This window comes from Moschus berezovskii, chromosome X (genome assembly GCF_049115385.1).
Source record: "Moschus berezovskii isolate FMDL1 chromosome X, NW_MosBer_1.0, whole genome shotgun sequence".
NCBI lineage: Eukaryota > Metazoa > Chordata > Mammalia > Artiodactyla > Moschidae > Moschus > Moschus berezovskii.
Genome location: NC_142488.1, coordinates 74,043,336 through 74,058,505, shown reverse-complemented (window position 1 = coordinate 74,058,505; position 15,170 = coordinate 74,043,336). Strand labels below are relative to the sequence as shown.

At 35.1% G+C, this 15,170-nt stretch overlaps 1 protein-coding gene across 3 annotated transcripts in view; it reads right to left on the bottom strand.

The window, feature by feature from the left end:
• Nucleotides 1–15,170, bottom strand: part of ZNF711 (ZFX family zinc finger ZNF711) — a 31,670-nt gene that overhangs the window by 9,974 nt on the left and 6,526 nt on the right. For all 3 annotated transcript variants that reach the window (XM_055393538.2, XM_055393537.2, XM_088833791.1), the window contains 3 exons: nucleotides 9,127–9,669; nucleotides 2,534–2,689; nucleotides 1,545–1,682 (listed from right to left, as the gene is read on the bottom strand). In XM_055393538.2, the coding sequence (XP_055249513.1) occupies nucleotides 1,545–1,682; nucleotides 2,534–2,689; nucleotides 9,127–9,669 (837 nt within the window). The remainder of the gene's footprint in view (nucleotides 1–1,544; nucleotides 1,683–2,533; nucleotides 2,690–9,126; nucleotides 9,670–15,170) is intronic.

Here is a 15,170-nt window from a genome sequence, read left to right as displayed (position 1 = left end):
TATATATACATGGCTACAGTATAAAATGCTGGTGCTCAAGACTATGTGGACACCCGTTAAGAGGCAGGATTTTCAGACCTTACTGAAGACAAAAATATTAAGTTAGACATTTTAAAAAAATATGGTGTTAGTATAAAAGAATGTAAACCTAGAGGGTCAATAAGTTTATTTTATGTGAAATAACCCACTTAGATTTAATCTGTTAAACAGAAAACTGGCTTGAATTCATGATTTTCCTTTAATTCACACAGTGGTATTTTCTACTCACTTGAAAAATGTGGAAAAAATATGGGAGAAAAGTATCCCTCTCCTAGGTTTCCTTTCTTTCAATTAACCAGAAAGAGACACTGGTCTAAATTTTGCACATCCCCATGGAATTCTGGGATCAGCTAACCTAAGCTTCAGTTTTCCACCTTCCATTGTGCCCCTTTTTACTGACCAATGACTAAAAAAGAAGTAAAGTATTTAGAGATCAAGTAGAAATTCTTTTTCTAATAAAGTCCTCTAGACTCATTTGTTTTTGACATTTTCAGCTGTGGTATATTATTCATGTTTGGGATTGTAATTCAGCTCCCTATGAATTCTAGGGAAGGAAATGTGAGGAGTGGGGATCATAGTGCAGTATAGGTAAAGGTAAGTATTGTCAAGGTAATGAACTCAAGGGGAGGCTTTTGCTCTTCTAGGGCAAATCAAAGTAGTTTTTGTTTCAGCATGTCAAGAAGACAGAAAAAGCCTTAGGGAAGGGCTGCATTCCTATACTGAGGTGAGGAGAAAGTAGGAAGAAAGTAAAATGTCTTTGTAAGGAAATGTGTACTATGGCAGGAAAGGAAATGTCAGGAGCTTTTTTCACCCTGTGTGGTACTCAGCTCCAAGAAACCTTAAGCAACAACTACTTGGAGATCATCAACAACATATTAAGTAAAAATCCTGGTTGCTTGACTTGGAAGAATACTTACTCAGCCAATGCCTCGGTAGCAGAAGGAAACAACCAGGTAGCCCTTCCACTGCTAAACTCAGAAAGAGGTCTCCAGTGCTCACTGACATATGCAAAGAACACTGGCAGCAGAGTTAGGCAGACATGAATTCAAAGCCTACCTTCCTCATTTAATATTAGATGACCGTGGGCAATTGCTTAACTTCCTTGAGCATTTTGTGCTTCCATTAAACAGGGATAATACCACCTACCCCAGAAATGAGTTATAAGGATTAAATGAGATAATATATGCAACATATGCAATACACACACAAAGTAGATTCTCAGTAATTATCTATGTATTTGTGAGCTCTAGTAAAGTCAGGAACCGTATGTTGCTGATCTCTGTATCCAAAGTATCTGAGACACAATATCTTTATGTTTGCTCACTTGAACAATACACATATGAATGAATGTTCAAAAGGACCCTTCCCTCTTAATTATAGCAAAGGGTCAGACTTATTTTATTGATATTTGCTACTATGTAGTGCTTAAATCTGCGATTGCTTTTTTTAGAAAAGAATGCATGATGGCTATGGATGAGTCACTACAGTGCCATTTTTTTTCTTACTGATATCATCTTCTTCTTGAGAAGAATCTTTAACTGCCATGTAAACCATCTTCTCCCGCTGCATTCGGCTCTGGTCAAGCACTCCAGCTACAGAATGTCCATTGGTGTACTCACTCTCTGTGACAATTTCTGTTCCACCTTAAAAGTTAAAACATGTATAAAAATCAGTAAACATCATGGAATAGTTTCCTCCCAGGTGGCGCTAGTGGTAAAGTATCTGCCTGCCAATGCAGGAGACCCAGGTTCGATCCCTAGATTTGGAAGATCCCCTAGAGAAGGAAATGGCAACCTACTCAAGTATTCTTGCCTGGAAAATCCCATGGACAGAGGAGCCTGGTGGGCTATAGTCCCTGGGGTCACAAAGAGTCAGACATGACTGAGCATACTTTATATTATAATAAGGAAGATATATTAAAATATTTTCCTTTAGAAAAATACCCCCCCATATATTTTAAGTGTCAAGAGAATTAATTAACATATAAATTTCACTTTAAATTATCAGTCATTACTAAGAAATAACAACATATGTGCAAAGCACTTTGTCTTTTACATGTATTTACCCATTTAATCCTCACAATAGTATTATAAGATAGTTACTACCATTATGACCATTTTATGGATGAGTAAACTGACATAGAAGGAAGTCACCAAAGGCCAGCTAAATAGTAGAACTAGGATTAAAATCTAAGCAGCCTGACTCTAGACTACCCTTAAAAACTCACAATTTTCTATTCTAAACCAAACTCCCTCCACTCATGTTTTGAAATCTCAACTGGAATCTTCTACACGTTTGAAAGAATCTAAGAATGATTTGTTCTGTAACATATTTATATATATATATACAATTATATATAATATATAATTTTAAGTTATTCCATCCTCAAAGAAACCTATTAAAAAGTTGCACTGTGAAGGCAGTATTAGAATAGTTTCCAGAAAAGATAAGTTCTAGTTCCTAACCATTATAGCAATAAATTTAGTATTTATACCTATTTCAACATCATCTTCAGCCTCGGCTTTAAATATATACACTTTTATTACTTCTGAACCAAATCCATCTTCTTTAACATCTTCTTGTGAACCATCGCTGCTGATTTTTAATGGTGTGCTCCCCATATGCTCTAATTTTTCCCCAACATCATCTACTGTAAAAATATAAAGAGGAAACTATTTCAGCCAAAAAGTACCAGTGACATTTAGTGCGTGTTAAGCATTAATATTAGTGCAATGTGAAATAATGTGTTAACCACTTACCCACTGTATTCAATTAATAACCTATTATGCAACCATTAAAAGTGGTATAGTTCATAAAAAATGAATTCAAGACAGATACACTACATGATCATAATTATATGAAAATCTAGTAACAGATTTCAATTTATATATATGTAATACTCTTATATTTCAGCTTTAATTAAAATGATTTGTGAAAAAATTAAATAATCTTCCATCATGTTCAGCATTTAAAGCTAAATCCTAACAGTGAAATTAATAACAAAAATTAGAACATAAAATATATAGTACTCATAAAATAAGCTGACATAAACAACCATTTCCAAATTAAGTAGCAACCTGTCTAAACCAATTAGCATACGAAATCTAGTATATAAAAAAGAGAAAAAACCTGAATTATCTTATAAAAAGGGCTTTTTAGAAATCATAAAAATAAAAACCTTAGTAAATACTTTTAACTCATGCTGAGTCAATGGAAGACAACTTCAAATCAGAAACTGTGTATTCTTCTAGACTTAACCATTGTATGCTTTGCTTCAAAATAATCATAAAAGTAAAGCAACAATAATTACTTACACTTAAAGTATACTTAAAATTTTTGATTTTTTAAGAATAGTGTTTAGTTTCAAGTGACTATTGTACACAAACAATGCAATGAATATATTATATTCATAGACATAAATATTAAACAATATATTCCCCAAAATATTAACATCATATGCCTAGCATTTTTTATTTCAATGCTTGTTCTGTCCCTAAAAAACAAATGTAATCTAAGTTGAGAATCTGCTCCTCCTTATTATATGTATCATAGTATCACATATGAAACAAAAAATCATGAAGTCTTGACTGCATCTAAACAATTCCAGAACTATTGAAAACAGTGACATTTAAAAGTTTTTAACTCAGTACCCTTAAAAATATGAATTTCAGTTAAGATCTATATGGGTCAAAGTCTAGCCTTTACCTCAGTTTCAAATTTGATATGTGCAAATTCAAAACTATTCTTTTGGTCTTTCACAATGGTGAAAAACAACACATTTCAGAAATTCTTCCTACAACGTAAAGCTACTTTTACTTTGTGACTGAATATAAATGATTCCACAATATTTAAGAGTTCAGATAGTTTACTGTCTATGAAAGAGAGCACCTAAATGATCAAAATAAATAGAAAAAAATTTTTTCATCATAGGCCCTAGTTCTATTACCACTTTTTTGGTAAACATTTTTTTTTGACAGTGGGGCAGATTACAATGAAAGAAAAAAAATGAAGAATCTGATATTATTGGTTTAACAATCTCTTTTAAATATGCTGAATACATGGGAGAGGGCGAGGGTGGGATGATTTGGGAGAATAGCATTGAAACATGTATATGTGAAACGAATTGCCAGTCCAGGTTCAATGCATGATACAGGATGCTTGGGGCTGGTGTACTGGGATGAACCAGAGGGAAGGGATGAGGAAGCGGGGTTCAAGATGGGGAACACATGTACACCCGGGGCAGATTCATGTCAATGTATGGCAAAACCAATACAATAATGTAATTAGCTTCCAATTAAAAAAAATAAAAAAAAATATGTTGAATAAAACAATGAGATCTTTAAAAAAATTACGAGTCAAGTAATAAGTCTTCAGAAAAAAGTACTTTCTCATTCTTAGAAATAAAGACATAGAATATTAAAAATTTTTAAAGTGTCCAAAATATGAATTTCTTAGGTTGGAATAATTTACAGTAAATTAATGACAAAATACTCTCATGTGGTAAATATTATTTTATACACTTCAGTGGTTTAAAGTGACCACAGTTCCTCCTACGATCAATGGAATTAAAACTGTAATTCACAAAATTAAAGCTCTTGAAATGAAATAAGACATTTGTCTGGTCACTTCTCAATAGATCTGTACCATAATTTCACTTTAAGTATTGAAATTACTGTTGCTATTCTGATTCCATTCATACCTTTCCTTAATGTCCACAGTTTAATGTGTACCTTATTTTCTACTTAGATTCCTCAGAATGAACAATTTTGAAATATACTGAGTAAACTTGTTCTGTATTTTAAGTTCATAGAAGATGATGAAGTTATTAGATATGTTAGTGTACAGTTTTAGTTTTAGAGGTAAATTATCAACTTCAAGATTTATTCTATATTCTTCATTACAGAAAGTACAAAGTTAACAAAGACTTAATAGGCAATCAACAGGCTTTAGAGATGGATTCTAAGTCTTTTCTTAATGCAGATAATACTCAAAATACCTAAAATTCAAGCTTAACCTTTTTGTTTGTTATAAGGTTTACAACATTCAAGTCCCACAGTGTTGTTTCTCAATCTACATGTCATCCCAGCTAGTAATATGTGGGTAATATATACAACACAGAATTCTACTGGTGCTAAATATAACATTAAAATAGTAAGGTGCATTATTTGCCAGCCTCACAAAGTGTGGTACCATTCAACATTCTTCTATAGCCCATTGGTACAATTTGATTAAAATTTCATTTTAGTAAAATGTACAATATTCCTTTAAGAAACTAAGTAGGCTTTTTACTGCACACCTTTCTGTTACATCTACCAAAAAATTAATATGGTGAATATGATATTATCAGAATAGAGTACAGCTGACTTTTGAACAATGCAGGGCTTAGGAGCACTGAGTCTATACACAGTCGAAAATTATGTATACCTTTAGTGTTGGCCCTCCATATCTGTAGTTCTGCATTTGCAGACTCAATCAACCTCAAACTATGTAATACTGTAGTATATATTAGGGCTTCCCTGGTGGCTCAGACGGTAAAGCGTCTGACTGCAATGCGGGAGACCTGGGTTTGATCCCTGGGTTGGGAAGATCCCCTGGAGAAGAAAATGACAACACACTCCAGTACTCTTGCCTGGAAAATTCTATGGACTGAGGAGCCTGGTAGGCTACAGTCCATGGGATCGCCAAGAGTCGGACACGCCTGAGCAATTTCACTTCACTTATTATAGTATATATTTACTGAAAAGAATCCTTGTATTAGTGGACCCACACAGTTCAAACCTGTGTTGTTCAAGGGTCAACTATATACTGATGTACCACAGGGATGGGATGAGGCAATGTATAATGGATCCCTACTACACAATGATGAAACAAACAAAAATGAATAATATTTAAATTACAAAGGCATTCTACTCCTAGGTATATAAATCCAAGAGATCTAAAAATCTACGTGCACAGAATCTTGTACATGAATGTTCAGGGCAGCATTATTCACAACAGTACAAAAGTGGAAACAACCCAAATGTCTATTAACCAATGAACTGATAAAATATATACCCATATAATGAAATATATGGATATATTCATCAATATATAGGAATGAAGGACTGACACATGCTACAACATGGATGATCCTTGAAAGCATTATACTAAGTAAAAGAAGTCACACACAAAAGGCCATATATTATACCATTATATTTACATAAAATGTTGAAAACAGAAAATCTATAGAGACAGAAACTGGATTGGTGGTTGCCTGAAGGGTGAGTGGACTAGGGGAGTGACTGCTCAAGGGCATGAGGATTTCTTTTTGGGGTAAGAAAAAACTCTAAAATTGATTATGGTGATACAATTCTGTGAATATATGAAAAATCACTGAACACCTTAAATGAGTGAATTGTATAGCATGTGAATATCTCAATAAAGTTGTTATATTAAAAAATAAACTTGTCCCTTTTATCCCTGAAATTGGTGAGGTTTCATGATATCTCCCATAATGACCCTACCAATATATTTTTCTTTACACAAAACTATTTTCCTGAAAGAAATAAAAACTGATTTTATAGGTAGAAAACAACTCTGAATGCATTATATTGGTTGATTATTTAAAGGACTCTCCTTTCTCCAATGAAGTTTTTCATAAAGGAAATCATCACCCACAAGTGTCTTATGGGTGTTGCTGCTGCTGCTAAGTCACTTCAGTCGTGTCCGACTCTGTGCGACCCCATAGACAGCAGCGCACCAGGCTCCCCCGTCCCTGGGATTCTCCAGGCAAGAACACTGGAGTGGGCTGCCATTTCCTTCTCCAATGCATGAAAGTGAAAAGTGAAAGTGAAGTCGCTCAGTCGTGTCCAACTGTTAGCGACCCCATGGACTGCAGCCTACCAGGCTCCTCTGTCCATGGGATTTTCCAGGCAAGAGTACTGGAGTGGGGTTAGGTATTTTTAAAGAAAAGAACACCTAGGACAACTTTAGACAGATACAGTTATCCTATATTAATTTCCAAGTTACTTAGTACAAGTGGAATAGCCTAACTATCTATTAAGATAAAGAAATTGTGACATTTAGTCTGAAAGTGGAAAAAACTTAAGATGTACCTCATAGACTGAGAGAAAACAAACTCCCTACCACTAAAACCCAGATGCTGATGAGATTTCCTTATAGGGATTCAGGAACAAGATAAAAGTCTGTTTTAAGTTCTCAATTTTATCTCTTAGAGTAGTTGAAGATATCTTGGAAAAAAGCCAGAGAACTTTTAAAATTAACATTGAGGCCTCTCAGGGCAATTATTCTTGAACTTCGGAAGATTTAGTGGTCAACAAAAACCAAGAGGTAAAAACATGGATTAAAGATTAAGAGATGAAGAAAAAAAGGAAAGACTAAATCAAACTAGAGTAAAATAAAATAAATGAAAATGGTAAGATAGAGTAATTAGTCCCAATTTGAGTATTCTAACCATTACAAAAAGACAAGTATTTGGGTGGTGAGGAAATAAATGATATAAAATATTTCATTTTTGTATATCCTATTGTCTACCATAAAAAATTATTCAAGTTTAAAAGGTATTTATTTAAAAATTGTTACAGTTTCTTTACTAATGATTAAGGAGGTTATTAATCTCCAGTCTGAATTCCCCTAAAATGACCCCACAGCAGTTCCAGTATTATTTGAGTAAAACAATGTTCTTTATAGTTTTCAGTCTAATTCTATTAGACTAGAAGGACAGAAGTCTTCTGCACTTGACACATGTGGTAACATTAAGATAAATATTTTAAATTAAAATATTCTAGAAATCTAAAAAAAAACTTTTGTAGAATCAAATCACAGAAGATATGTTGAGATATGACTATTCACAATACATATAATGTCTAAATTTTAGACCACTTTAATACCAAAGAGTTTAATTTGACAAGTATCCTTTTAAAGGCATACTGAATTTGTTTTGGTACAGAAAGACTTTTGACTTTTGCCATACCGTTTTAGAAAACCATAATCACAGTTTTGCTTTTTTAAAAAAAAAATAGGTTAAGATGTAAGTATGGAGCTGCTTTAGTAATCCACTTCAATTTAAAAAGAATAATAACATTTGCAGTCTTTTAGTGGCTTAAATTATTCGCTTCAAAACAATATAAATATTCACTTTGAAGTGCTTATAGAGGAAAAATGTTGACACACCAGACTTCAGAATCATATTTACAAATTAAATATAATTTGTTTTTAGTTTTAAATTAACTGATACACATACATAACACACATTTTATATACACATACACATATTCTACCTGTTAATTCACTTCTCAATCAACCATTTTTTATTTTAAAAAAGGAAACAAAAATCCACCCTTGAAAAGTGAAATCTTCATCTAATCTTTACTCCTTCTAGCATGATGCCTTCCTTCAAATTTTATAAGGAATAGATCCACTTCTTCCTCAAGCTCCACCAATAACTTATCATAAGATTTTTATTATTGCTGCTATTCAGGCAAACCTACCACTTGAAATGAGAACAAGATACTTCTATCTTCTTCATTCAGATAGAATGTCTTAAGAACATCAAAAAGTCAGTAGGATATAAATTTAAGTGTTTTTGCATAGACTATACACACACCTAAAAAGACAACAGAAAATAAAGACAGGCAGAACTGTAGAATACAATCTGAGTTGATTATTTACTTTTCAAGTATTTAATTAGGAAAACTACACATTTCTTAACATGTTATGCTTAAATTCCTAAGCAAAACTGAAATGACAACTCCACTATCTGTCAAATTAAAGAGAAAGCGGTGGTTACATACAATTACCCACTTTGAAATACATATATTTACCATTAAAATTTTGCATCATTTAATGTTCTTATTGAACCTTCCAAATTCATATTTTATACTCCATTGTAGGCATGAATTTTCAGAGTAAATTAAAAACATGAGCAAATTCAAAAAACCATCTCAACAACACAGCTTTGAAAATTTTTTTCAAAAAGATTACCCCCATGACTTTTATTGAACAGATTCCCCCATCCCAGAAAACCTGTCCATGTTATACATAAATCAATTTCTACCAAGTAATTATGGAACTTAAAATGTCACTTACAAGATATCATTAAGTAGTCTTCAGAAGTGCTCTTGACATCATCATCATCATCATCTTCAGTTTTAATAGTAACTGTAGAACCAGGAACACCACCAGCTGCTTGAATCACAGTTTCTGTATCTGAATTAGTTACAAGAACCTCCTCTGACACCATTGTGGGAGAGTCAACTCCTGAAACACAATCTTGGACCACATGTTCCAAGTGTCCATCAGGACCAGTAACAAGATCAGCCACAAAAACCTGCTCAGGTACTCTAACAGTTTCTGTAATTAGCTCAGACGTCAAGATGTGATCACCATCATCTCCCTCTAAATCTTCTTCAATAGCAACATCAGCCTCAAGTACGGCTTCAGGAACAATTACACCTTCTGTTACTACATCAGTCTCGGTGATGATATCAGGCCCATGGACAACTTCAGCTGCAAGGCCATGATCAAGAGTTATCCCACCATCTGTGACAACATCAGAAACTAATACAGCCTCAGGAACTGAAACAACAATATGGTCTCCATCGATATGCGCAGTACCAGTCATTCCAGCAACTACAATACAAATTATCCAAAGAAAGTAATCTTATTAATTAAAAGTATTTATGTACCAGATGACATAAAACAGTTTTTAAATTAGAAATAGTCCTGGGAAAATTAGGATTTTAAAGAACCACTAACAATTAAACTGCAGTAAAAACCCCCAACAACCAGGAACTGAGGGGAAAGTGAAAGAAAATCATGTTAGTAAAATCTAAGTTAAAACCTTAAAAATAATATACTTTATTTTGAAGTAAAACAAAAAAGCCACAGTGAGATATTGAACAGCTAAAAAAAAGAAATAATACCACAGGTCGGTGAGGATGCAGAGAAACTGAATCTCTCATATGTAATGGTAGCAGCCACTCGAAAATCATTTGGCAGTTTCTTACAAAAAACATGTACTTACCAATACAACCTAACAACTGCACTCTGCAGCATTTCTCCCATAGTTACTAAAAGATGCTTACACAAAAAATATACGTGAATATCCATAACAATGCATAGTAGATATTATTTCTAGTAGCAACAGAAAAATACAACTCAAATGTTTACAGCATGCAAATGATTGGTTAAGCCATCTCTGGCACATCCTCACTATGGAATACTACTCAGCAATAAAAAAGGGACAAACTATTGATACATTAACAACCTGAATCAACTGCCAGAAAATTGTGCTGAGTGAAAAAATTCAATTACAACATACAATATACTGCATAATGCATAAATGGAATAATTTATATAACATTCTCAAAATTCTGAAAGCATAGAGATGGAGTACAGATAGCAGTTGCCAAGGATGGGGGTGTATGTGAATATTTTGGCATAGCACATACACAGTGATGAACACCATAAATACATGCTCACTGTGTATCTTCAGTGTAGTGGTGTCTATACAAATCTATATATGGAACAAAACTGCACAGACCCATATACACTCACACACACACAAATGGTAAAAATTGAATGAGGTCTGTAGTCTAGATAACAGTAATGCACCAATGTTAATTTCCTGTTTTTAATATTGTACTAAGATGTCACCATTGCAGAAACATGAGTAAAGGGTTTATGGGACCCTGTACACTAATTTTTCTACTTCCTGTGAGTTTAGCGTTTCAAAAACTTAAAGTTAAAATAAAAAGGACACAAAACCATGAAAGGTTTCTAATATGTTAAACTGAGTTAATAAAATATTAGGCAATATGTATTATAAACATGAAAGTCTCTAAACTTCTTTATTTTGTAAGAATTTCTATATTCAAAAATGGAAAGCATCTTTTAACATCTTATTTGGGGAGAAGAAAACAACTCATTTTAGACAAAGATTCGGTTTATTAAAAAAAAAACACACGTATAGACTCTGAATTGTATTAAATTCTAAACTAGTAAATTGTAGGAATAAAGCTTTAAATAACATTTATCTTGAGCAGCATGGTAAATGCCAACTCCTACCTTCTTGTAAATATTATAAGAGTGTAAAATTCCTTCATGAATAATTCTGTTACATTCTGCCTCTCTGAAATGATGCAGTAAACAAATTAATAGAGTTTATGGACCAAGTTATAAGAAAATTATCTACATGAATCCAGTACAAAGCCTTTTCTACATAATTATCACTTTCTATACAGTAATAATCTGAAAGAGTGCAATTTGTTACATGGTTCACTATTATTAACCAATTCATTATGGAAGTTTGCTGATAAATTAGGATGGAGACCAGTGAACACATTAAAAGCTAAGGTGAGAAGGGAAAATTACCTTTCAACCCTTCTGAAGCTTTCTCACTGTTCTCAAATTCTCATCAAAACCACCATATTACCGAAAAGGACACAGCCTCAACCTTGAAAATCAGTAGACAAAGGCAGTGTGTACAGAATAAGAACTTTCTATTCACTTTTTACTCCACTGTCATTTTTGTAGACAGGGAGATGGTGAGGGTTGAAATTTAGTATTCAACCAGACTGAAAATGCGGTTTTTAGCAAGGAATAATTAAATGCTAAGCCTATAAAATTCACAGTATTGAAATTCTATGTATATGAGTAACAACATTAATACTGTATAAAATTTTTTCACAAATTAGACTTAAAGTGTGGGAAATTCCATTTATTTAAGAACACAGATAGAAGATAGTTTGTTTCCTAAAGATAGACACTAAAGAAGGATGGAAGGACAGAATAATGCTAGTGCTGGCTTGGGTTCAGATTAACCTGTTTGGGAGGATTCTAATAAGATGGAATAAGAGCTTTTCAGTTTACCTAGTTTTTACTCTATAAGGAACTTACAGGTCAAAATAAATCAGATCTAAACAAACAAAAAAAAAACCCAAACATGCTTGTTTACCCTGAACTAAATAATTTAAGAATCTTAGACCAAGAATTGATGAGTTCCCACAGGGTACTGGCAGAAACTCAGACCATGATCCAAAATGCTTTTCATTAAATTCTGCTCTTTCTTCTTATCAACTCATTTGTTAAGATTCCACTGAATTTCTAGACAAAGTTATTTATTTTAGCTACACACTAGCTATGTTTATTATTGAATACTATGCAACAAGCAACCTAGCATTTTACATATAATATCTCATTTAAGCCTCAAAATTGTGAAATAAAGGGAGTGTTATTATCTTCACTTTAAACATGAACAAATGATGGTTAGAAAGATTAAATAAGCTTGCTCAAGGTTCAAGCCGGGAACTGAATGCATATTTTTACTCTAGACTGGCTTTTCATTATAGGAGACTGGAATGCAAAAGTAGGAAGTCAAGAAACACCTGGAGTAACAGGCAAATTTGGCCTTGGAGCATGGAATGAAGCAGGGCAAAGGCTAATAGAGTTTTGTCAAGAGAATGCACTGGTCATAGCAAACACCCTCTTCCAACAACACAAGAGAAGACTCTACACATGGACATCACCAGATGGTCAACACTGAAATCAGATCGATTATATTCTTTGCAACCAAAGATGGAGAAGCTCTATACAGATAGCAAAAACAAGACCAGGAGCTGACTGTGGCTCGGATCATGAATTCCTTATTGCCAAATTCAGACTTAAATTGAAGAAAGTAGGGAAAACCACTAGACCATTCAGATATGACCTAAATCAAATCCCTTATGATTATACAGTGGAAGTAAGAAGTAGATTTAAGGGACTAGATCTGATAGATAGAGTGCTTGATGAACTCTGGACGGAGGTTCGTGACATTGTACAGGAGACAGGGACCAAGACCATCCCCATGGAAAAGAAATGCAAAAAAGCAAAATGACTGTCTGAGGAGGGCTTACAAATAGCTATGAAAAGAAGAGAAGCGAAAAGCAAAGGAGAAAAGGAAAGATATAAGCATCTGAATGCAGAGTTCCAAAGAATAGCAAGCAGAGATAAGAAAGCCTTCCTCAGTGATCAATGCAAAGAAATAGAGGAAAACAACAGAATAGGAAAAACGAAAGAACTCTTCAGGAAAATTAGAGGTATCAAGGGAAAATTTCATGCAAAGATAGGCTCGATAAAGGACAGAAATGGTATAGACCTAACAAAAGCAGAAGATATTAAGAAGAGGTGGCAAGAATACACAGAAGAACTGTACAAAAAAGATCTTCGCGACCAAGATAATCATGATGGCGTGATCACTCACCTGGAGCCAGACATCTTGGAATGTGAAGTCAAGTGGGCCTTAGAGAGCATCACTATGAACAAAGCTAGTGGAGGTGATGGAATTCCAATTGAGCTATTTCAAATCCTGAAAGATGATGCTGTGAAAGTACAGCACTCAATATGCCAGCAAATTTGGAAAACTCAGCGGTGGCCACAGGACTGAAAAAGGTCAGTCTTCATTCCAATCCCAAAGAAAGGCAATGCCAAAGAATGCTCAAACTACCGCACAATTGCACTCATCTCACACTCTAGTAAAGTCATGCTCAAAATTCTCCAAGCTAGGCTTCAGCAATATGTGAACCGTGAACGTCCAGATGTTCAAGCAGGTTTTAGAAAAGGCAGAGGCACCAGAGATCAAATTGCCAACATCCGCTGGATCATGGAGAAAGCAAGAGAGTTCCAGAAAAACATCTATTTCTGCTTCATTGACTATGCCAAAGTTTTGACTGTGTGGATCACAAGAAACTGTGAAAAATTCTGAAAGAGATGGGAATACCAGACCACCTGACGTGCCTCTTGAGAAACCTGTATGCAGGTCAGGAAGCAACCATTAGAACTGGACATGGAACAATGGACTGGTTCCAAATAGGAAAAGGAGTGCGTCAAGGTTGTATATTGTCACCCTGCTTATTTAACTTATATGCAGAGTACATCATGAGGAATGCTGGGCTGGAAGAAGCACAAACTGGAATCAAGATGGCTGGGAGAAATATCAATAACCTCAGATATACAGATGACACCACCCTTACGGCAGAAAGTGAAGAGGAACTCAGAAGCCTCTTGATGAAAGTGAAAGAGGAGAGTGAAAAGTTTGACTTGAAGCTCAACATTCAGAAAACAAAGATCATGGCATCTGGTCCCATCACTTCATGTGAAATAGATGGGGAAACAGTGGAAGCAGTGTCAGATTTTTGGGCTCCAAAATCACTGCAGATGCTGATTGCCGCCAGGAAATTAAAAGACGCTTACTCCTTGGAAGGAAAGTTATGACCAACCTAGATAGCATATTCGGAGAAGGCAATGGCAAGCCACTCCAGTACTGTTGCCTAGAAAATCCCATGGATGGAGGAGCCTGGTAGGCTGCAGTCCATGTGGTCGCTAAGGGTCGGACACGACTGAGCGACTTCACTTTCACACACTGGAGAAGGAAATGGCAACCCACTCCAGTGTTCTTGCCTGGAGAATCCCAGGGATGGGAGAGCCTGGTGGGCTTCCGTCTATGAGATCACACAGAGTCGGACACGACTGAAGTGACTAGCAGCAGCAGCAGCAGATAGCATATTAAAAAGCAGAGACATTACTTTGCCAACCAAGGTCCGTCTAGTCAAGGCTATGGTTTTTCCCGTGGTCATGTATGGATGTGAGAGTTGGACTGTGAAGAAAGCTGATCGCTGAAGAATTGATGCTTTTGAACTGTGGTGCTGGAGAAGACTCTTGAGAGTCCCTTGGACTGCAAGGATATCCAACCAGTCCATTCTAAAGGAGATCAATCCTGGATGTTCATTGGAAGGACTGATGCTAAAACTGAAACTCAAATACTTTGGCCATCTCATGCGACGAGTTGACTCACTGGAAAAGACTCTGACACTGGGAGGGATTGGGGGCGGGAGGAGACGGGGACGAGAGAGAATGAGTTGACTCACTGGAAGAGACTCTGATGCTGGGAGGGATTCGCGGTGGGAGGAGAAGGGGACGACAGAGAATGAGATGGCTGGATGGCATCACCAGCGCAATGGACATGAGTTTGAGTGAACTCCGGGAGTTGGTGATGGACAGGGAGGCCTGGCGTGCTGTGATTCATGGGGTCGCGAAGAGTCAGACACGACTGAGCAACTGAACTGAACTGAACTGAAATGAGGAGAACAGAA